Raw genomic sequence first — 25,082 nt, 5'->3', positions numbered from 1 at the left:
AACTGTGTGCTATTTAGCATATAATTCATGCAAATGCTTCTCTTGATTAAGAAAGATAATAAAAAACAACTATATTATAAAACCAGAAAAAATTACCTAAGCACTTTGAGGGGAAGGATTGTCTCATTCTAAATGACTCGTTTGTACTCCCAAAAACTAACACAGTGGCTGATTGCATTCAGAGCCCTCGCTAGGTAATCAAGGCAACTAGAGTTTTGATCTAGGCTACAAGGATATCTATCAGTCCAGGAGAGGGAAGAAGATACTTATTCCTTTGCATAGCAATCAATTTACCAACTCCATACTTCACAATCTTTAAACACTACTAAAATCCTTTACCTCTTTAGGTACCATCACAACTGAAGGTCCTATTCCTTTGTCATTTCTCTTGGGAGAGGTGCGATTCTCCATTACCAAATTACTCTTCATTTTCAGAGGGGTCGAATGCCGTCAGATGTGTACAAGGACCTGGCCAGACTCTTGGCAGGCAAAACATCCACTTGCTTAGGGAGACTACATTCAATTGGCACAAGCCTTCCCATACTTTTCTGCCTTGCTACTCAAAAGAACTTCCTTCCTACCATAATTCATAATTATGAATCTCTCTGGATTTTAGATTTGGCCCTGTCACTAAGTAACTGTGATACATTAAGAAGGCTAAAATCTCCATAGGCCTTAGGTTTCTCACCAACATAAATAACCAAGGGATCGAATTAAAGACCACTAAAGTTTCTTCTATCTCTACAATTTTATAAAATAATCATATATCACTATATGCCCCTGAATTTATCATCCAAGAATTTATGGCAGATATTTTAAGAAAAGAGAAGACTAATCTTAGAGACTCCAAATCATTAATTATAACCAAGCAGAACAAATCCAAAAAGCTCACTGTGACACTATTAAACAGAAAGTAGTCTTCGCATGCATGTGTTCAATAAAATTAACACTTTCCAATGCTCCACCAGGCCAATATGCTTGTCAGTGTTATTACAAGGCAAGAAACAAGGCAAGAAATCACTTTTGTGACTGATATAATCTCTACTATGCCAAGACACTGAGTGAGACTCACCAAGGTTCATCAGTAGGCTCCCAACAAACGAGACATACACTACAAGTAAAACACATGGCTCTGTCATCTCCAGATGAGGCAGGCTATATAAAATGATATGGAAAGGGCAACAGTTAGGCACAGTAAAAATGTCAAAATAATCAACTAATGTGGCTAAGAAATATGGTAGTAATAATAAGTATATCTTTAAATTTTATATTTCCTTCACAAGAAACTATTTAAAATGTTATTCAAGTATTTATATTTTTAAAGAAAACCTCCCTCCCTCCCTCTCAAAAATATTCTTATTGTTCAGTCATTTCAGTCGTGTCCAACTTTCTTTGTAAGCCCATTTGGGATTTTTTCTTGGCAAAGATACTGGCAGGGCTTGCCCTTTCCTTCTCCAAATCATTTTTTCCAGATGAGGGAACTGAAGCACACAGGGTTATATGACTAGTTCAACGTCACAAAGTTAGTGTCTGAGGCTGGTGAACTCAGGTCTTTCTGACTTTAGGTTAACACTTTGTGACATCTACCTGCCTTCCTTCCCCCTCAAAAAAAAATCAAACTAAATCTTAGTCTTCAAACTATGTTACCTAATAAATGCAGAACTAAACTTCATGATAGGATGATCGATTTAAAGTTAGAAGGGATCTAGGAGGTCACCTAGTTTAACCCTCACTTGACAGAAAAGAAACCTGAAACACAATGAGGTTTGGTGACTTGCCCAAAATCATGTGTAGTAGGAATGGGCAGAGCTCAAATTCTAATCCAGGCTCTCTGAACCAAATCTTGAACTCTTTCCACTACAACATGCAAATCTCAAACAGTTCTTAAATTAATAAGTAAAATATAACAGGAAACAGAATATTAAATGTATTCTTATCCAACAGAAAATGAAAAAACATTGGTAGGTTTAATAAAAAAAATTAGTTTTTTACAGTAGAATACCTATGGAAGAAGCAATAAAAATTAATAATATAGAAAAGCATATCAATCTAAGTAGACCGAATGACTTCTGAGAATGTCTTGCCCTATAAAATGAAATGCAGTTCACTATTACTCCACACGTAATGAGGCTCTAAACATTATGATTATCAATACTTTTTAAATGCTCATTGTATACATATTTTACTAGACAAGATGAAAGGTTAAACAATATGGATTGACCAACAGCCCATACAAAAAGTACATACATGACTGGATAACAGAAGACCTAAGTGTCAGAATCAAAAGCCACAAATATGATCCTTAGCTCTAACTAGTTTTATGACCTGGAATAATTAAATAAGTTAAAAGCTAAAGATCCAATTTAACTTATCTTTTTACCTGGTGATAAAAGCCAGCCTGAGCCATTGGATCTGGCTGTGCCCACCTATATCCAACATGAGGCCATGAGGTGAATGTCTCCCGTCTGTTAGCTTCACTGTACATCAATGACCTAAAGATAAACACATTTTGCATTACTCAATTTGTGCATCAAACTATGATGATGTTCATGAGCCCCATCATTTTTATATAAGAAAATCCCATGATGTATCTTCTCATAAATTCATCTTCCCTATAATTCTCATGTACAACACACATACTACATTAAAAAGAAAAACAACTAGTTTTAGACACTTATTTCAAAAATTAAGCTAAAAGGAAAAACAAAGTTTAATAAAGAAGAAATTTGAATAAGCTAATGAGAAAGACTAATGAACAACTTCAAATGTGTTAATTAAAATAGTCCATCCCTGTACAACTTTACTAGAATGGGGTAGCCAAAAATGTGGAAGCCAAGGATCCTACAGTTTTACTAAATGTAAAATTCTCCTTGATCTGAAAAATTCCACAAAACAACAAGAGTAATGACAGGTTAGCCCTCATTTGACAGAGGCATTCCAAAGGACAGTTGAAAGAAACCACAGAGACACTAGTAAGTATTATTAGTAGTACTGGTAGTAAAAAATTATTACTTCTGTAAAGGAAAATAACCCTAATAAGAGTGACTGAACTTTAAGGTTCTTCTATACTTACAGAAGAAAAAAATTATCATCCTACCTCCCTGAAACACCTATCCCATCACAGTCCCTCCCAGAATCCTCTTTAGCTTCCTGGAACAACCTCCACACATCTCACCTGTGCCTGCCCACTCACAAGTACCTCCATCCTTTTCTAGATACGCAACACTGATGCCACAGGATAACTGCAACCCGAATTAACCTCCTAGGGATGATGACAAGCTACTTTAACTCCTTCCTCAATGATTAACATTCACTCACCCTCCCCTATCTCAGTGATTCTGAAACCCCAGTTGTCATTGCTCAAACTCCATTCACCAACCCCCACCTCCACTGCTGGTTCTTATGCCCATCTCCCTCAACCCAACACAGATCCAAACATTCCACTCAAAAGATCTGACCCTTTCCACCATGCTCTGTGGAATGCCTCCTCTCTAGATAACAAACTTGCTTTCATCTTAACCCTTTTAGTCTCTTACTTATTTCTTGTTGTCCTTACTAAGACCTGGCACCTACCCTAATGACACAGCTGCCCTTACTGACTTTTATAGCACTCTGGTTTGCATTTTCACTTATATCATCAGCAGTCATGTTAGGGGACTTAGAATGGGCTCCAGCAAGGACACTGAAGAGCTGAACTGGTTCACTAAGCAATCAAAATGGGAAAGGGAAGAGAAGGTGGCTAGTACAGAAAAATGGTCTGGGAAAGAACCTGAGGGGTAGTGGAATTGGGACATCAAGTATGAAGAACTGATTAGGAGTCATAAAGTAGAGGGAGAACTGGAATGAATCTCAAAGCAGGAGAGATTACTGAGTGATAGTAGTAAATGACAGCTTCATTTAAACGCATACTTAATCATTCAACCAAAAATTCTGGTAGCTATTATCTACCAGGCTCTAAGGCACTGTTCTCCTCTCCTAAACAAGTTCAGCATATGGCTCACATTCTTTTTCTACTCTCCAACACGGCTGACTTCATACTATTGCTATTACCTCAAACATCCTAACTTACCAGTTTCTCAACATACTCATTTCCAACAACCAGTTCACCTATACAGCCTTACATAGAAGGATAATGGTCATGCCCTTGATCTATCTCCCAAAAATATTCCCAATTCCAGGATTATTAACTCTCAAATAACGTTACCTAATTATACTCAGCAGTCATCCCACTTCTCCCTCTATCTTCCAAACCCAGTTCTTCACCCTCAACATGATGTTTCAGTCCCATCAGCTCTCAAGTTCTTTCCCAGACTATCACCACTACACAGGCTACACTCACTTCTCTTCCCCATCTTGACCTCACAGTGAGCCAATTTAAATCTACATTATCTTCTTCTCTTGACTTCTTTACACCTTTAGCCTACTGCTGTTCTTGCTCAAACTTCAGGCTTAGATTAACAGCACAATCTGTTGCCTTGTCTCCTGCAAACAATCTGCTAAACAAAACTGGAGGAAAAAAGCAAAACTTCTGTCCTGGGTCCTCTTCTCTTCTCCCTCTATATTATTTTACTTTATCCCATAAGCTCCTGTGAGTTCAATTATCACCTCTATACAGATGATTCATATATCTATTTATCCAATCCTATTTTCTCTTCTAACTTCCAGTCTCACATCTCCAACTGCCTTCTGAACTTCTAGAATTTAATGTCCCATAAACATCTTAAATGCAACATGCCAGAAAACTAACTTATCATCTTACCATGCTAACATCTCCTGCCCATATCCTTGTCTCTCCTCTAATACTGTGACCAGCCTGGTGAGGGGGCTCATCATTATTGCAACAATGGGGGAAAAAGGGAGTTGGTCTTCCTGCCACAAGTCTCTCCCCATTCCAGTTCATTCTTCTTTCAGCTATCTAAGTTATTTTCTTGACTAACAATATCCCCACCAACATTCTTCCCACATTCCTATTCAATAAACTCCAGTGGCTCCCCATTACACCTCCAGGATTAATACCCTAGTATTCAAAGCCCTCATAATCTACACCACCCCTCCCCTCCTTCCATTTTTCTTACACCTTACCACTAGCTGAACATACTCTACGATTCAGTGATGCTAGTCTTCTTGCGGTTCTTTGCATACCATCTCCCATCTCTGTGCTTTTTCACTGATTGCCCTCTATGCCTGTTATGCTCTTCCACCTCACCTCCATCTCCTGGATTCCTTCAAGTCTCAACTAAAATATGACCTCTGACAAGAATCTTTCCCTACCCCCCCTTAATGCTAATGCCTTCCTCCTACTGATTATCTATAATGTATCCTATCCAAATCTTGACGGTACATATTTAGTTGCAAACTATTTGCCAATTCAGACTGAGTTTCCTGAGAGCAAGAACTATTTTCCCCCTTTTCTTTGTATTCCTGGCACTTAACACAATTCAGAGCAAATAGCAGTAGCTTATTAAATGTTGACTTTCTTAATAAGCAATCATTGAGATGAACAGATCCAACAGTAGGTGCATGTAAATTAAATAGAATCCTTGCTAAAAGTTGCAACAAGAAAGTAAGGTTAAGCACAAGAATATATTGAAATGGTAACTGTTGAGGGGAAAAGAAAGTTGCCCCCAAAATGTCGCCATGTCTACAAAGCTATATTTCTTTAAATTCATTGGATTGGCTAATTTCCTAGAGGCTTTCTAAAACGCATACATGTGTTGATGTGTATCATTTAGCTGTTGGAGGACTAGCCTTGGTGTCAGAAAAACTGGTGTTTAAAATCTGCCTGTGATACATATAGCTGAGTGACCATGGGCCAAACACTTAAATCTCTCAGTGCCCAAACCCTAATATCTACACCAGGTATTCCTGAGCATAGTTAAAATCATAGGTCTTATCTTCACATTCCTCAAAAAATATTTGTTTAGAAAAACAAAATTATAAACTATCTCTAAGATATCACTTAAAAGACTATCTTGTCCTGACACACTACAACCAACAAAATGATATAGAAGCTACCAGTAACAAAAAATCTGAGATATCATAGATAAAATCATAAAGTGGCATTTTCCTATAAATCACTATGGTTTACATTTTGCTTCGATTTTGTTCCTGTTGTTCAGAACTATCTTATTTAACACAACCACCCTAAATTTTATCATATTTTTGGTGATTTCACTGTTGGTGAAGTTCTGAATTGGTCTAGCTGTTCTGGAAAGAAATTTGGAATTGTATATATCTTATATGTAGCAGGTTATTTACATCCACCATTGGAACGTAAGCTCCTTAAGGGCATTGTTTTTGCCTTCTATTGTATTGCTAGTGTTTAGCACAGTGACTACATACACACACACACACACACACACACACACACACACACACATATACATTTGATGATTGTAGGACGACTGGTGAATAAAAAAGAGCAGTGAAGAAATATATAAGAATTCATGAAAAGTTAAGTAAACAGAATCAGAAAAACAATATACACAATGAATATAAGGTTGAATATAACCTTAAAAACAACATAGAACTAAAAGCTGCAAAATCAAAACCATCAAACTTGACTCAAAAGAAGAGATATGAAAAAGTCTTCACATCAACAGTGTCACTATACACAGCTACAGAACACTTTGTATAATGCTAGACTTCTTTAAAGTGTCAGTTAGCTTTATAGAATTGGTATTTTTTTTCCATCCTTTTAAATATGTTATGTTAAAAAGGATGGCTCTCTGGGAGAGGGAGATAATGAAGATGATTTAAAAACTACTGTTTCTCAGTCTTGTCCAACACTTCATGATCCAATTTAGGGTTTTCTTTGCAAAGATACTGGAATGCTTTGCTATTTCCTTCTCCAGTTTACTCCACAGATGAGAAAACTTAGGCAAACAGATTTAAGTGACTTCCCAGAGTCATAGAACTAGTGTCAAATTTGAACTCGGGAAGATGATTCTTCCTGACTCTAAGCCCAGCTCTATCCACTACACCACCTAGCTGAGTGTACAAAAACTTCAAACAATTTTTAAAGGAAAAAAAAAATGAAGCACTGATGAAAATTATGATATTCCCACACTGATTACAGAGCAGAGCCATAAAAGGAGTTGGTGCCCAAAGGGCTATAAAAATGTGCATACCCTTTGACCTAGCAATACCACTTCTAGGGCTATATCCCAAAGAGATCACACAAATGAGAAATAGACACACATGTACAAAAATATTTATATTTATAGCAGCTCTTTTTGTGGTGGCAAAGAATTGGAAATTGAGGGAATGCTCATCACTTGGGGAATGGCTCAACAAGTTACAGTATATGAATGTAATGAAATACTATTGTGCTATAAGAAATGATGAGCAAGTGGACTTCAGAAAAACTAGAAAGACTTACATGAACTGATGCTAAAGTGAGCAGAACCAGGAGAACACTGTAACAGCGACACTGTGCTGTGTCTAACTTTGAGAGCACTGAAAAGATCTAAGACAACTCCAAAAGACTCATAATGGAAAATGCCATCCACATCCAGAAAAAGAACTACAGAATCTGAATACAGATCGAAGCATATTATATGCTCTCTCTCTCTCTCTCTCCCCCTCTCTCCTGCTGATTTTAGTTTCTTCTTCACAACATGACTAATGTGAAAATAGGTTTAATATAAATGTAGAGCCTGTATCAAATTATACACCATCTGGGGGGGGGGGGGGAGATGGGGAGAAAATTTGAAACTCAAAATCTTATGGAAGTGAATCCTGAAAACTAAAAATAAATAAATTTTTTTAAAAAAGAAAACTAAAGAAAAGAAAGCAATGCAGGACAGCCATCTCTTCATTTCTTACCCAACTGAGCTCTTTTTGAACCCTCCTTCATGTCAACCCTTTTCAGCTTCCTTTTTTTGTGTAGTCTTTTTCCATTCAAATATAAGCTCCTAAGGACAAAGGTCCTTGTTTCTTTTTCATTTTGTATCCCCAGCACTCAGTACAGTACCTGGCACATAACAGGTGTCTAATAAATGTTTATTAAATGATAGATCTTGTCCAGGAAATTAGTCCTTAAAGTCACAAATGGTACATTAATCACTTATAGAAGAGGGAGAAAAGGTTTTGGAAAAGAAAGTCTGATTTGGGACTTGAACAGATGTCTGAAATTGGCAGGCTTCTGGGCAGGGATATAATAAAATGACCATGAGCTGTTAAGAATGTTTTTGCCTATGTCTTAGAAATCTAATCTAAAAGACTGGAAAATGAAAAGAGAGAGAAAAATTATCCGACAGCTACTGGGATTCTCTCTCTACCAAAAGTAGAGTAATTTTTATTTGCCATAATAATTTCATTCTTTTCCCTGTGTAAAACTTTCAGAGAGACACATTCAAGGCACAAACAATGAAATAGGCCATGCCAGAAACCATCCTAGATAGCAAGGAGGTAGGAAGAGACCCCAGCCACTGTCATCTAACCTACTGACGTAGCACTGTGACCCTTGGACCTTGCCATGCATCCTGCTGTCCTGCCTTTGGATTTCCAGGCCTTTACATTGACACTGATGTTGAATATTCCTCTCCTGGCTTTGATTCCACTTCTCTAGACTTCCCCACAATGCCTCAGTTGCCTTCTCACCTCAGTGGTTCCCTCATCCCCTATGGCCTTCTCACACTGACAACATCTCGCTACTATTGCAGCTCCCTTCTCCTATTAGTGATTTCTTCCCACCATCCTAAATTCCTCTCTCATCCCTGCTTCTCACTCTCTGGAGTTCACCATCATGCCCCCATAAAGTACTCTCTCTTCCCATCCACCCCCAACTTTTTAGTCTACTTTTATATAGGGTCTTCTCCCATTTGTGAGGGCAGGGGCTTTCTTTCCATTTGCTTATATTTCTATCCCATGGTTTAGCACCATGGCTGGTCAGCATAAATAAATAAAAATTATAAATATATTAATATTCAAATTTTTACATATTTAACAAATAAAATATAAATAAATGCTTGCTGACTATAGGAACTAACAAGGAGAAAATATGTTGAGGATATGATTCTTGCCAACAAGGAAGAACTGTCTGCAAGAGTATAAAGAATGGGAACACTTGGGGAATAGTTAGTAATCCATCTTAGAATTTGTAACAGAAAAAAATAATTTACCAAAAAAACCCAAAAAACAAAAAACAAAAACCACTGACAGAAATATATCCCTTTATTACTCTAAGTCCCCAACACAAATTCCCATGTCTTACCATCTCAGACTCCATGTCCCCACTACCACTCTAGATGTTGGCTGCAATTAGAACTCAGACATTCCTTCTCCTATGGAGGGATGCTACCCATGGATGTACAACACTTTCTTGAAGAAGGAGAGTTCCCAAGGTACAACCTCCCTCCAGAGTAATACATCATAAGGTCTCTATACCTCCTCCCCAATAGTGATGAATAACTAACTTCCAACAACATCAAAGAATACAAAATAAGTTTATAAAAAACTATCAGCAATTCTTTAGAGTAGTAACGACAACCAAAAAAAATTAACAGAAGAAAACAAGAGAAAAAAATTCCATTATTTACAAAAATAAAGGTTTAGATAATTATAGGGGTAGTGCATGTTTATGCTTGATCCGCACCAATACAACAAAAATGATACTGATTTATTTACAATTACAAACTGACACTTTGCCAAACCAGCTCTGAAAAAGCAAAAAGGCAAAAATAGTTGTAGAGAAATAATGAAAAAAAAAAGAAGATGAAAGGGTCCTAGGATTCCCAGATATCAAAATATATTATAAAACAGCAATTTCCAGAACTATTTGCTACTGATAAAAAAGTCTTAATAATACATTAAGTGGAACAGACTAGATAAAAATCAGAAATAAGTGAGCTACTAGTGGCATAGTATTAATAAAACAAAAAAACATAAACTGATAGAAAAAGGAATCTCTATTAAAGAAAAATTGCTAGGAAAAAAGGAATGTTGGCAAAAAACAAACTCTCATTAGCATATCTTGTGCAACGTACAATGAGTTCCAAGTGGATTTACAAACTAATTACAAAAGGTCACATCACTGTTAAAGAAGGAGAACGGAAAGGGGAACTTTTCAAAGTTATCACTAGGGAAAAACTCTTAACGAAACAGGAAAGGAAATTATCAAAGAAATTAGACAATTGTTGGTTCATAAAAGTAAAGTGGTCTTGTACCAATAAAAGTGAAAGCAAATTATGTTAAAGTCCATTGAGGGAAAAAATTCTACAACAATATTTCTGATAATACTAGATAAGATATAAAAGAAACTAACACAAATAAGACTAAGAATCATTACCCAATAAATAAGTGATCTAAGGAGAATGATTAGTTTTCAAAAGAATTATAAACTCTCAATATCCAAATAAAAGGTTGCTCCAAAACACAATTAATAGGAAATATGCAAATTTAAATTCCACCAAGATTTTTATCTCACACATAGAAAAGTTGTAAATCTGTCAAAAGATGGAAATAATCCATGCAGGAGGTAGCATTCTATTAGAAGATAGAAACACTAAGATGTTGGGAGACTTGTGAATTGGCCCAAACATCCTAGAACACAAATGGGAATTCTGCAACAATTCAACAAACTATTTTTAAGCTATGAACAGGAAAAGACAAAGAAAGGTCCTATGTATACCAAATTATTTATAGCAGCAAATATTTATGGGATTATTTATAGCTTTCATTCACAGAATGGAAAACTGGAAACAAAGTAGGCTCCCATCAATTAGGAAATGGCTGAACAAAATATGGCTCAGGAATGGAATAGAATATTATTGTGTGCCAAGAAAAAAAACTGGGAAAAACATAGGAAGATGTACATGAATTGATTCTATGAAGAAAGAAGAAATAGAAGACCAAAATAACCAATGACTACGATTCAGTCTCCTCATGTGTAAAAGGACTTTAGCTCTATGTTCCACAATCCAAAACTGCTTGAAAAACAACACAAAAAGATAAAGAAATTAAAATTAAATGCAATGACCAATACTGACTATAGAACACTAGTGATGAAACAGTTCCTTGCTCTGAATAGAGAGAAGTCGATTGCAGACTCAGAATGAATCATACATATCAGATACAAGAGTTGTACTTATAGGGTCAAAAGAAAGAAGGTGGGTAGAACAAGGATAAGTGATTATGGAAAAGAATTCAGAGTAATTCATCTCTTAATTTACTTCTGTTTTCTCTACCAAGAAAAAGCAACTTTGGACTGGAAATGATAGAAGTATAATTAATAGGGAAGTGATACTCAAAATAGTGAGGGAAATAGTAAGTAAAAAGACAGCTGGTTTTATTGAGTTAAAACCTCTGACCTCAAACAATATCTTAGTGTAGTGAAAAAAGTTATATGTGAAAGATGAGCCACTGAAAGTAACCTCTGAAAAATCATGGAAAATAGAAGAAGTACTGTAGGAGAAAAGACGATGGAATGTCCTTTCAAAAAGGAGTAGAGAATGGTCTGTCCACTATAAGTCAATAAGCATGGTTTCAATTCCAAGCAAATATCTATAATATTTTTAAAGGAATGGTTAGTGAATATCTAAAAAAAAAAAAAAAAAGCAGAGATCACAAAGAGCTCACACTTCTTCAAAAATAGGTCATGTCAGACTAACCTTACTTTAGTGAAATGGTTTCTCAACTTGCAGAACACAGGGTGTTAACCTCTCACTGAATTTCTTAACTATCATTCAGTATGGGTTTTACTAGAGAAAGTATATGAGATTTGGGTGTTCTCCTTTCTGTTCAGCCTTGGCAGAAAGATCTAATTCTACTCTCAAAAAACTTAACCACTGATAAACTGTCCAGGCTCAGTTCCTAAATGTTATTGAGATTATGCTTCTCTGCGATATGCAGTTCTTAAGCAATTAGCTCACACAACTTACCTTTTGCATAAACTATACCATAACATTAAAAACTCTTGGTGCCATAGGCCCACCAGTGCCATTTCAACCATTTCCTCCAAATTTCACAATAAAATAACAATACAGCTAATGTCTGGCACCGATTAAAAACGTTTAAGTTATCCTAAAGGTGACTGAAGTTCTAGCAATGAGAAGGTAATTTTTAAGTCTACAAGATTTTAAATTTATTTGATTCAACAACTACATTTTGAGACCACTACTTGGAAATGCTAAAAACACTACTTTAAACATAACTTAATAGCTTCTTTAAAATGAATAATACAAGTAAAAATGTCTGAGTGAAAAATTAAATATTTTACACCTACTAATTTAATAGAAGCAAGTGAAAATCTATTTTAATGTGAATTTTCCCAAAACTCCCCTTATTGAAAGCAACACAGAGAAAATAACCTGCTTTTTGAATTATTCTCTAGATTACAGCAATGAACCCTCAATTCACCAAAAAAATAAAAAATAGTCACATTAGACATTTCCATACCTGTCTACAGATCGACCTGGACCCACTCCAAGTTCAGGCCGCGCACTAGGTAAGAGGTAAGACAGCCTGTCCATCACTGAAGAGGCTACAGGTAAGGCAGCAACATTTTGATTTATTTTCTTGAGTTCATTTACAATGGCACTGGCAACAGACTTCAACACATGATGAGGAAGATGAAACGTAACTGTGGCCCACTACAATTTAAAAAAATATACAGGAAGAAAAGTTGAGAGTAAAAACTAAAAGTCTGTTTAATTTTACACACCAATACAATAGGTTAAGTAAAACAAAATATATTAGTATATATAATCTTTAATCTTTAGCATATTTTAAAAGTATATAATTCAAACCACAAACTGCCAGTAAAATAAGAGTTAAATACCATTCTGAAGAGATATAGTGGTTGTCACTGGGTTACTACTTGGCACACCCTATAAAGATGGCAGCTAGGTGGCACAGTGGACAACACACTACACCTGGAGGTAGAAGACATGAGCTTAAAATTCTGCCTAAAAAGTTTAATAGTTATGTGACTACAGGAAAGTCACTTAACCCCTTTTTGCCTCAGTTTCCTCATCTATAAAATGGAGATAATAATAACACCAACCTCCCAGAATTGTTGTAAGAATAAAATATTCATAAAGAACTTTGGTAATTCTAAAGTATTACCAATGTTATTACTAATAGTATTATTGTTATTATCATTATTATTACTATTATAATTATATCCACCTGTGGAAAATGAAAATGATTTGTAAAAATAATGAGCAACATGCCCAAAGGGCAATAAAACCATGCATATCCTTTGACCAAGCAATATCATTACTAGTTCTGTAACCCAAAGAGATAAAAAAACAAAAAGAAAAGGACCTATGTGTACAAAAATTATTCATAGCAGCTCTTTTAGTGATGGCAAAGATTTGGAAATTGAGGGGATGTCCATCAATTGGGGAATGGTTGAACAAGTTGTTGTATATGATTGTGATGGAATACAATTGTGCTTTAAGAAATGATGGACAGGATGGTTTTAGAAAAACATGGAAAGACTTACATGAATTGATGCAAAGCGAAATGAACAGAACGAGTAGAACATTGTACACAATAACAGCAATATTGTATGATGATCTACTATGAATAACTTAGCTATTCTCAACAATAAAATAATCCAAGACATTTCTGTAGGACTTATGAAAAGTTGTCCTTCTCCAAAGAGAGAACTGGTAGAGCCTCAATGCAAAGCAAAGATGCTTTTTTATTTTTCATGGGAGTTTTTTTGTGTGTTTTCTTTCACAGACTGACTAAAATGAAAATGAGTTTTGCATGACTACATATGTATTACTTATGTCAAATTGCTTGCCTTCTCTAGGGGAGGAGGGATGAAGGGAGAGAATCTGGAATTCAAAATTTAGAAGAAAAAAAAATAATGTTAAAATTGTTTTTACATGTAATTGTGGAAAAATAAAACATTAAATAAGATTTGAAAAAATATATATACATTGACCAACTGTGAATGACTCAACTATTCTCAGCAACACAATGATTCAAGACAATTCCAAAGGCCTCATGATGAAAAATGCTATCCACCTCCAGAGAAAGAACCGATGGAGTTTGAATGCAGATGGAAGCATACTATTTCCACTTTCTGTATATTTTTATGGTTTTTTTTTCCCTTTGTGTCTGTATTCTTTCACAATATGACTAATATGGTAATTATGTTTTGGAGCACTGAACCCATAAAGCCTATAATAAATTGCTTACTATCTCTGGGAAGGGGAGGTGAGAGAGGGAGAGAGAAAATTTTTGCAACTCTAATTTTTTTTAAATGAAATATTTAAAGTTGTCTTTACATGTAACTGGGAAGAAAAATAAAATATTATTTTAAAATGAATTAAAAATTTTAAAATGAAATCCTAAAAACAACAACAACAACAATAATAATAATAATAAACTACCAAAAAAACTTGTACAATTGTAAGTAAACAAGGTATGATTAAAAACACTGCATTAGGCATCAGAATACCTGGATTCTAGCTCTCACTCTTCCATTAGCTAACTGTATGATGTTGGGCAAATCCCAACCTCTCTGGGTCCTAGTTGAGGAGTTAATCTTTAGGTGATCTCTAAAAGTCCCTCCCAGGTCTAAAATTCGGTGATCTTTGAATAGTCCTAAATCAACAAAAAAAAGGGAATGTAAAGAAAACACATTTGTGCAAGAGATAAATATTAGTAACATAATCTGCACATGCACGCCAGGGTTTACTGGTACCTCTCTACAACTACATCTTAATGTGCCAGAGGTAAAGAACCAAACATCGATGCACTGCATGCCAAATGGTGCTGCACACATAAAGACACGATATGAATACTTGACTGATAAGAGTATGTCTTTTTAGTATACTATAACAAGTTATGGTTTAATTTTTGCATATATTAAGTCATAAAGTAACTTTTAAATCAAAATGTAAACTGCTGTAACATAGTTACTCAGCTAACTTTCCGCACAAAATAAGAAACAGTCTAGAGTGGCATGGGAAAGCAGGTGGACATCTTTTACCTCCTACTTTATAATCAGGATTTCAGAACAAAGAATCAGGTAAACAAAAAAATGGGGAAAAAGATAACTAAAAGGTGGGTAATTTAGTTGCTCCAAAACAAAAATAGAGTAGACCAAAAAAATATGAAACTCAATTAAAGCATTGCTACATTATGGAATCTAAAGACATTTACAAATAAATGATAACAGAAAGATCATTTTGTCCATCTGAGAAAACTGAGACCTAGAGAGGACATGTGACTTGGGCAAGGTCCTACAACAAATTAATGGCAAAGATTAAGGAGTACAGAAGTGAGAAAGTTGTATTTAGGACCTCAACTTATAACTACTAAAAAGCTCTACCTAAACTAGGATCTAGTCTCCACAAAGATATGAAACAGGTCTGAACAGAAATTGTCTGAGAAAATTTTTAAAATTTTATCAATGCCTTTTCTATCCCATTGATTTTCAAATATCATATATACCACACCATCCCCACACTCAGGTAAACCATCCTAGTTTTGAAAGGTGAAGGCAAAAAATGCTGATACTATCTGATAGTATATGCAATATTCCGTACCCAAAGAAAGGAAGATAAATTTTCCTAACTCTTGTCTGAGGCCAAACTTGGACATTTTAATTATGCAGCATTCAGTGTCATTTTTTTGTTCTTTTTGTTTACCATGTTAGACTCAGTGTATTTGCTGTTTTCTGATTCTGCTTATTTCACTCTGCATCAATTCAATATCTTCCCATGGTTCTTCGGCTTTAGCCATCAATATTCCTACATCCTATAAGATTCTATTACATTCAAGTACCACAATTCATTTAGCCATTCCCCAATCAATGAATACCTGCTTGATTTTCAATGCTTTCTTATCACAGAAGGTGCTATGAATATTTTGGTACCTATGGAAACTTTCTCTAGCAGTGGGATCTCTCAGTCAAAAGATTTTCATCACTTTTTCAGCGTAATAACAATTGTTTTTATAGAATAAAGGATCAATTCATGGAATTAGTGTGCCTATGTTCCTGCATGTAGTACTCTACTCCCACAACATCTCATATCTATGTTCTTTTCTAAACTACAACTATACTGATCAGAGTTCTCACTTCTTCTTTCACTTGGACTACTGAAACAATCTTCTAATTAATCGTCCTACCACAAGATTCTCCCCATTCCACTCTGTCCTCCGTAGAGCTTCAAATGTGACTTTCCTGAAGTCCAGACCTGAGGGACCTACCCTACTCAATAAACTTCAATTATTTCCAATTACTTCAAAGATCAAATATAACTCCTCTAACATTTAAATACATTTACAATTTGACCTTTTCAGGCTTAGAAAAACAGAGTGTCCTTCCCAAAACTCACATTTTAAGCTATTTAATAAAGTTTTAAAGTACACTAAGACTTTTAGATCACTCTGTACCTTGACTTCTCTCCCATCTTAAGTGGCCTTACTCCCTTCCCTTAATACACAAGACACCTCGATCCCTGCTATTGTAATGGTTGTCCCTAGTGCTTGGAAAGCACTTCTTCCTCACTCCACTCTCTTCAAGGTTCAGCAGAACTACAATCTTCTACAAGAAAAACTTTCCAAACCTCTCCCTGTTCCTAATAATCTCTCTCCAAAATTGCTCCGTATCTATTTTGCATGCCTTGCATTCTCATTCTCTCTCTCTCCCTCCCTCCCTCCCTCTCTATCTCTCTCTCTCTCTCTCACACACACACACACACACACACACACACACACACACACATATACACACACATAGAGTTGTCTTTATACCCCTGATTCACATAGTAAGTGCTTAACAAATCCTTGTTGATTTTATTTTCCATCTTGTGCTACCTTTGCTAATTTACTATTTGTGAAGCATAACCTGAGAACTATCTTGATCTGCACTTCTCTTATTATTAATGATCTGGAGCAATCATATATATAGTTGCCAATTCTTTTAAAAACTGATTTCAATGTCTTGATGATCTTAAAAAAAAAAGAAAGAAAGGAAACAGATAAAAAAGAATACACTGGAGAGAAGGAAAAGGAAGATTAGGGAAAATTACTCAGAATCAAGGTACACAAGTTGATATCCACATGAATGAGGGGAAGGGAGTAGATGACTCTTAAACCTCATTCTCATCTGAAGTAGTCAAAAGAAAGAAGAGTACAGAGTACTGAAATTTATTTTACTGAAAAAAGAAAGGAGCTAAAGAAGGAGAAAAGGGAATTAGAGACTGGGTAAAATAAGAGAGGGATTAGTACTAAGCACAACAAATACTAAAGATGTAAATACACACACAGCTCTTTTTGAGGTGGCAAAGAACAGGATGTAAGGGAGTATCCATAAACTGGGGAATGGATGAATAAGCCTTGGTATATAAATGTAACAGAATACAATTATGTTGAATTTTATCAGCACAATGATCAACTAGGATTCCAGAGGACTAATACTGAAACATGCTACCCATCTCCTGGGTAAAGGACGTAGAATGCAGAATGAGACAAATACATTTTTTTAACATGGTCAAAGTGGAAATTTGTTCTGATAGAATGGACATGTTTTCATTGTGTTTTGCTTTTCTTGTGTTTTCAATTGGAAGTTTTGAGGTAGGGCAGTGAGAAGGCAGTTCTTAGATGACAAAAACAAATAAAATTTAAGAAAAAGGAAAAGGAAAAACTGATTTGAACAATTTACTAAAATGCACGTATAAATCGTTAATGATCACTTGAAAAAAAAAAGCCAGTTTTAAGAAAAAGGTCAGTCAGTAAACTTTTAGAAAAATAAGTCACCACCATCACATCTATTAAGCTGGAAGAAATAACAAAAAGCAGGTAAATTCAATGTTGGCAGGAAAGGGAAGAAATCAGTGCATGAATTCATTGCAAGTATGCATGAAAAATTATAGAATCATTTGAATTTGGTAATACATGGTCTAAATTTTTAAAATAAGCATACTTTTTATTCCAACAATTCTCTTTTTGAAAATGTATTCTGAATTAAGTATTTACTAGAACTACTTGTTTAAAGATTTTTCATAGTAGCAGTATGTGTAATGGGGGAGAAGGGGGAGAATGGAAACAACAGAACAAATGGTTAGAATGTGATAGAGCAACATAATGGGACACAATCAAAACTGATAATATTGAGGAATGCAGCAAAAGCTAGAAAAACCTTTATGAAATCATATACAGTGAAAAAAAGTGGAACCAGAATACAATACACACATTAATTTAACTACAAACATTAAAGAGGGAATTTAAAAATGTTTCATACTTTAATGCACTGAAATTAATAATTTTATATATAAGTAGTTCTAAGCAAGTGGGTGGTATGGATGTTCAATGTTAAGCTAATGCAACATTTAATTTTTAAATGACCAAAAATAAATGCTTAGAATCAAGGCTTTATCAGATTTTCTCTTTTCTTGCTCAACTTATCACAGATACATATTTGAACTAGAAAAACAAAAATTAATTTAACTCTTTTTGAAAACTCCAGCCACAATGTACAAGTGTTCATCCCTGATCATATCCCATTTTCCCCATCCTCAAAAATCTACACCACAGTAACCTATAATATAACCCAAATTCCACACCACTAAGCACCTAGAGCCACTGTATACAAAAATGAGGTATAAGGGGAAATTAAGTTGGCTCTTTACAATTTAAATGACAATCTCAGAACTTAAAATAAAATGTAATCACTATGAGGATGCTACATGGCTTAGTGGATAGAGCACTGGATCTGGAGTCAGGAAAACCTGACTGACCTCAGACACTTACTATCAGTGTGACCCTGGGCAAGTCATTTGATTTCTGCCCCTACAGAAGGAAATAGCAAACCACTCCAGTATCTTTGTCAAAAAACAAAACAAAACAAAACAAAAAAGCCCCCACCAAAACAAAACCCACAGACAGTACTGATATGGTCCACAGGTTTGTGTAAAGTCAGACATGACTAAACAAGAACAATGACTGTAGCAATCACTCTTGTTTTAATCAAGCTTTTTCTTCCACCTAGCCCTGTAACTTTTTGAGCCTATTTCCATATAATGTCCTAATGATTTCCTCAAATACATATGAACTATGAGCTTCTATCAAATATTTTAAAAACAGCCTAAGCCTACTGAGCACATATCACAGTACAGCTCAGTGAAAAGACTACTAAATTCCAACTTTTCTACCTGCTATGTATAGGACCTTAGGCAACTAACTAGCTTTTCTGGGTCTCAGTTGCTTTATGGGGCTGGATTAGATGGTTTCTAGAAACTTTTCTAGCTCTAAATTTATGGTCCTACTATCATAATCTATTTTCTCAAAAAGAAAAATAATATTAGCAAACTTTTTTGGTATAAGATCGAAGAGATTTAAAAGCTATAGTTTCACCCAAGACTTGTATGCAGTGTTAAAAATAATTTATCTAAATTTAACTTCTATCAGACAGATTTCTAGTTTTCCTAGCAATTCCTATCAAAGGAACTCTTTCCTAGGTAATTTTATTTTCAAGTTCACTCAACACAAGCTAATAACTAAGTTCAGTTGTTTCTACATCTTATTTTATGACCAGGATGAAATGGTTTTAAAAAACTTCTCTAGTCTTCATTTCTGACTCTCCCAAACTTTTTTTTGGACAATGCCCCTGTAATGCCCCTCACCCTGGAAGCTCACTATACCCTGACACTTGATACACTGTTAGTGCCCTCCACCCCTTGAAGCATCTCCCTCTATTTGGTTGGTTGTTCCTAAAACTTCCATTTGAAGGAGGAAATCTAGAAGGGCCTCTTCAGGGTGCACTGCAATGCCCCCAGCTAGGCACCTTCACATTCCCCCAGTAGAAAGCAAGCTCCTTGAGAGCAGAAATTGTTTTTCTTTTTGCTCATACTGGTATTCCCAGTGCTTGGGACACTTGGCCTATAACAACTGCTTAATAAATGCTCTATGACTTAATTCTTTACTTGTTTTATAATAGTTTTTTCCCCATCATTTCCCCAAATGAGCAGTTTTTCTGTCTAGCTCTATAAAATGTACCTTTGGCAGTCAGCCTGGCATAGCCCTAAATCTGTAATTAACTTTGGTGGCACTATTATTTTTATTGTATTATCTTATCACAGTACAGCAATGACCAGTGAGAATGTTCCTCCAATTATTCCAAAAGAAATTCAAAATGGAAACATGAGCAGAATATTAAAGTTCATACCATAAGAAAGTTTAAGAGAAGCAGATCACATATCTTTCACAATTGAGGGAGTTTGAATTCTTAAAGAAATAAGAGATAAAGTAAAATAAAAGAGGTAAAACAGGTAACTGTGATTACATAAAACTGAAAAGTTTCGAATGAAAACGATTAATGAAATGAGGATAAAAAGGGAGAAGTGGTTGAAAGAGGGAAAAACCTTCCAATTACATCATTGATAAAGTTTTGATATACAAAATTTATAGACAACTAAAAAAAAGGTTAAAACCAAAAGAAATTCCCCAAAAGATGAGTGGGCAAAGGATATGAAAAAACATTTCTCAAAAGAATTACAAACTATTAACAACTGAAAGAATGAAAGAATTCTCCAAATCACTAGTGAGAGAAATGCAAATGTAAACTCAAAAATTGCCACACACTTAGCAAGCTGCTCAAGACAACAAAAGATGGGGAAAGTAAACATTAAACAAACAGGGAAAGGTGGTACACTAAAAAACTGTTGTTAGAGCTGTGAATTAATATAACGATTCTGGAAAACAATTACAAATTATGGAAAGAATGATTAAAATGCTCGTAACTTTTTTTGGCCCAGTGCTAGGATAAATACTCCATGGAGGTCAGTGACAAAAAATTAAGTCTCAAATATAAATAAAAATATTTAAAGCAGTACTTTTTGCAATAGTAAAGAACTGGGAGGGGGGGAATAGGGGAAAAACTGGGGAAAAAAAATACTGATAAAGGAATGGATGAATAAACTATTAGATTACATTCCATTACAGTAGTGGGATATTACTGAAAGAAAACCATTTACTAAATACCTAGCATGAAAACGATAAAAACAGAAAAGCAAGGGGAAGAATTAAATGAATTGATGTAAAATGAAATCAACAAAATCAGGAAACTATTGGCAAAGACTACAACAGAAAAAGTAACAACAAAAATGAGCTCTGCCTGGTAATTATTCAAGTTCTGCTCCTCAACCTCCAAGTATTCCCATTCCTCTTAACCCAATTCAAATTTCCATTCTAAAGCTATCCACTCCTTCCCCTGTGTTCTCTGCCTAGTCCACAGGCAACAAACCACCTTTCATCTTAACTGTTTTCCTTTCCCATTCATCCCAACTTCTGTGTCTCAGTAAGATCTGACTCCCTCCTTTTCCAGCACTGGCTAAACTTTCATTCACTCCCCTCTGGCTGAGTTGAGGGAACTGGAATAACTTTGCTTCCCACAGCTATTCTGAGGTTCTCTATCTTGGCTGCTAAGCAATTGTGGCACAGTGAATATAGGGTCTGGAGTCAGAAAGAGACAAGTTCAAATCCAGTCTTCAGACACTACCTATGTGGCTCTGGGCAAGTTACTTAACCTCTGCTGGCCTCAGTTTCCCAGTAAGTAAAATGGGAATAATAAAACTCACATGGTAGTGGTGAGGATCAAATGAGATAACCCAAAAGCTCACAGCTTTTTTTATATAGTGCCTGGCACTATTTAAATGCTATTATTATCTACCAATGTTATTCAGAAACCTCTTTATCCCTCCTCCCCACTCAATACACATATACTATCCAATGAAAATCTTCAGCAGTTTTTTGATAAGTAATTTGTTTCCCAAAACATTGAGCTACTGAATTCCATAGTTTTTGATTCTCCTTTGTCTAGTTGGTTCCGTTGAGCCTACTTCTCCATGCAATATCAAATTGTTTTGATGACCATTGTTTTATAATGTAGATTGAGAACAAGAGCTGTTATTCTCCCTTCTTTTCTGCCTTTTTGCATTATTTCCCTTAGTATTGTAGACTTTAGATTTCTCTGAATTATTATTTTAGTGAGTGCTACAAAAGTATCATTTTAATAGTTCAACTGGAATACCATTAAAACTATATTAACCTTGGTAGTATTGTCATTTTTATTATATTAACACTGTGCAGCCACAGCACTGAATATTCTACAGTTTTATAAGTTATTCTTTATTCAATCTGTTTATAATTCATTAAATCTATACAAGTATTTTGTCTGCTTTGGTAGACTGATCTATTTTATGATGTTGGGTTGTTTTTTTTTAAGTTATACACTGTGAGATTTCCCTTTCTATTATCTTGCCACTTGTCTAGCTACAGACAGCTAGACAGCAAAGTAGACAAAGCATTGTACCTGGAGTCATGAAGATAAGACACATCTGGCCTTAGACATTTTATTAGCTATGTAACCCTCGGCACATCACTTACTTTCTTTCTGCCTCAGTTTCATTCATTTCTAAAATGGGAATAATAACAGCACCCACTTCTCCACGTGAACAAATGCGAAATGAAGTGAAAAGAACCAGAAAAATGATTTATACTGTATAACATCAACATTATAAGAATGAAAAATAAAACCAGGAGAACAATTTAATATAGTTACAATTTCACTGAAAATATATAAAGTTGTTAAAGTGACAGAGAAGTGATGGATAGATTTAGGGTGCAGAAATGAATATATATATTTTGCACAGATATCAGAGGAATTTGTTTTGTTTCACTAAGTGTATTTATTACATGGAATCTGACTTTTTTTCCTCTTATTTATAATTAGGTAGAGTTGGAAAAGAAACTAAATCCTTGTTAATTCAAATATATAGTGAATTGATGGGATGTTACAAATATAAAATGTTGCATAAACTTTTCAGATGAGATCACTATGTAATTAGTTTTACTTAAATGTTTTATTTTGTGACAAGAAACCTCTCATGAAGAGGAAGCAATCTGTAAATATGCATAATATAAAAATAAAAACTATCAATAAAACTAAAACTTAATTTAAAGATGTGAAGACCTGTATAAATGCTCACTATACAGAAATGCAGCTGTTTCTATGCATTTATTTTTCCTGCAACTTTTCTAAACTTTCTGTCTCAGTTGGTATCTTCATTTAAGTCCTAGGATTTTCTCAATAAACCATCATATCATAAGACAAAAAGGATAGTTTTTTCACCTCTTTGCCTACTTTTAAGGTTTTAATTTCTTTTTTTTAACTTATTCCTATTGCTAGCATTTTCAGAATTAAACCAAAAAATAGTGGGGAAAGTAGATCTCCTTTGCTTTTGCTTCTATATCTTCTACTAAATAATGTAAGATAAAAGTTTATCAATTTTACTACTTTTCAAGCTATTGTAGAAATTATTTTAACTTGGTAGGTTTCCCTTTTTTATTTTTGCTTTCCATAGTCTTTTTTGGTTTTCAGTTATTTTATTTCATTTCTCCTCCATTTTTAAAATATTTTTTTGGTTGATTTATAATTCTTTGAAAGCACACTTAAAACATATATTCATTAAACGTGTTCATAGTTTATTAATCTGCTTGGATTCTATTTTTATTAAAGTATGTTTTAGGGATACAGTTTTTCTACAACACTGCTTCAGTTGCATCTCAAAAACGTTGATACATTGTTTCATCATCATTTTTCTTCTCACATAATGAATTTCTATGATTTGTTCTTTGATCTACTCATTGTTTAGTAAAGATATGACCTGCTATGGAATATTGATTGTAACAGCTAACATGTACTTTTCTAATGCTCATAACAAGGATGGTCTGGATAAACATGAAGTTACTTGTATTTTATCCTTATAAAAAATTTTTCAATGGCGACGAAGTAGGCAAATGGCTTACTGATATTTACTCTGTGGCCCCTTTTTGGTTATCATTGGGGTGTGAGGATTTCTTTTCAGGCCTTGTCCTTCATCCACCACCTTAAGAACTAATCCTTCATCATCCTCAAAATTGTGCCACCTCCAGTATAATCTCTTTTTTTGGGTCTTCTTGGGCTAGACCCAGCTGGGTTTTGTTTGTTTCTGCTTTATAACCACAGTTAATTGCAACATGAAAAGTAACATCATAATTTGTCTGTCACTTTCTCTAAAGTGCTCGCTAGGATTCTTTGCCCATTTTCATTCACTTTTTGTCTTATATAGTTATATCTCAGGTACACTCCATTCTTCTGTAATTTTTCAGGGACAAGGGAAGAGGGGGAATGAATTTTTCCATACAGGATTTTTCCATATTTATTTGGGAGACTTTTTTAAATTTTATTTTACTTTTCAATTAACAATTATTTTCTCTTCCTCCCACCATAAGTCAAAACCTGCCCCCCCCACACACACACACACATCCTCATCTAAAAGAAAAACAAAACCCTAAACAGGAAAATTTAAGCAAACCAGAGCTATCTATTGGCCATGTCAAATCAGTCAATAAACATTTATTAAGCACCTTCAAAATATCACTGTACACAGTACATTTGTTTTCCACCAGAAATACAAATAAGAAAGACCTGTTCCCTCCCTCAATGAGCGTACAATATAATGAGGGAAGACAATATGCAAAAGGAAACCTAAGGGAATACAGGGAACATACATCTGCCAGAGGGTACGCAACATAGGAGCATGATCAGTAGAACAACTGATGGAAAATGAAGAGCTTCTAAAAACTTGTCTCATTCTGAATGTTAGGAGGTGGATACCATTCTTCATCCAAGAAAAAGAATGAAGGTGAAAAACAGAATGCTTAAATCTATTCAAACAAGATCAGTTCTTTCTCTTAAGGCAGAGAGCATACTTCATCATTAGTCCATTGGGATTGTCTTGGATCATTGTATTGCTGAGAATAGTTAAGTCATTCACAGTTCTTCACTGAACAGTACTGCTGTTACTGTGTAAAACATTCTGCTGGTTCTGTTCACTTCACTGAGCATCAGTTCATCTAAGTCTTTCTGGATTTTTCTGAAATCAACTTGCTTGTCATTTCTTATAGCACAATAATACTCCATTACAATCATATACCACAGCTTGTTTAGCCCATCCCCAATTGATGGGCATCCCTTTGATTTCTAATTCTTAGCTACCATAAAAAGAGTTGCCATAAATATTTTCGTGCAAATAGGTCTTTTTCTCTCACTTTTTTATGTGTTTAGGCTATTG

General features: G+C 34.8%; 1 protein-coding gene across 8 annotated transcripts in view; it reads right to left on the bottom strand.

Moving 5' to 3' along the window:
• The window catches only part of BIRC6 (baculoviral IAP repeat containing 6), a 302,402-nt gene that overhangs the window by 231,125 nt on the left and 46,195 nt on the right, over positions 1-25,082 (bottom strand). For all 8 annotated transcript variants that reach the window (XR_011972445.1, XR_011972446.1, XM_072634130.1 and 5 more), the window contains exons 4-6: positions 12,400-12,593; positions 2,381-2,492; positions 1,073-1,155 (exon numbers count right to left, since the gene is read on the bottom strand). Coding sequence is in view for 6 of the 8 variants with exons in the window: in XM_072634130.1 (XP_072490231.1) it covers positions 1,073-1,155; positions 2,381-2,492; positions 12,400-12,593 (389 nt within the window). In the remaining 2 variants the exon portion in view is untranslated. The remainder of the gene's footprint in view (positions 1-1,072; positions 1,156-2,380; positions 2,493-12,399; positions 12,594-25,082) is intronic.

The sequence above is a fragment of the Notamacropus eugenii genome, chromosome 1, assembly GCF_028372415.1.
Source record: "Notamacropus eugenii isolate mMacEug1 chromosome 1, mMacEug1.pri_v2, whole genome shotgun sequence".
Lineage (NCBI taxonomy): Eukaryota > Metazoa > Chordata > Mammalia > Diprotodontia > Macropodidae > Notamacropus > Notamacropus eugenii.
The sequence above is the reverse complement of the archived record's forward strand: the minus strand, read 5'-3'. Positions and strand labels throughout refer to the sequence as shown.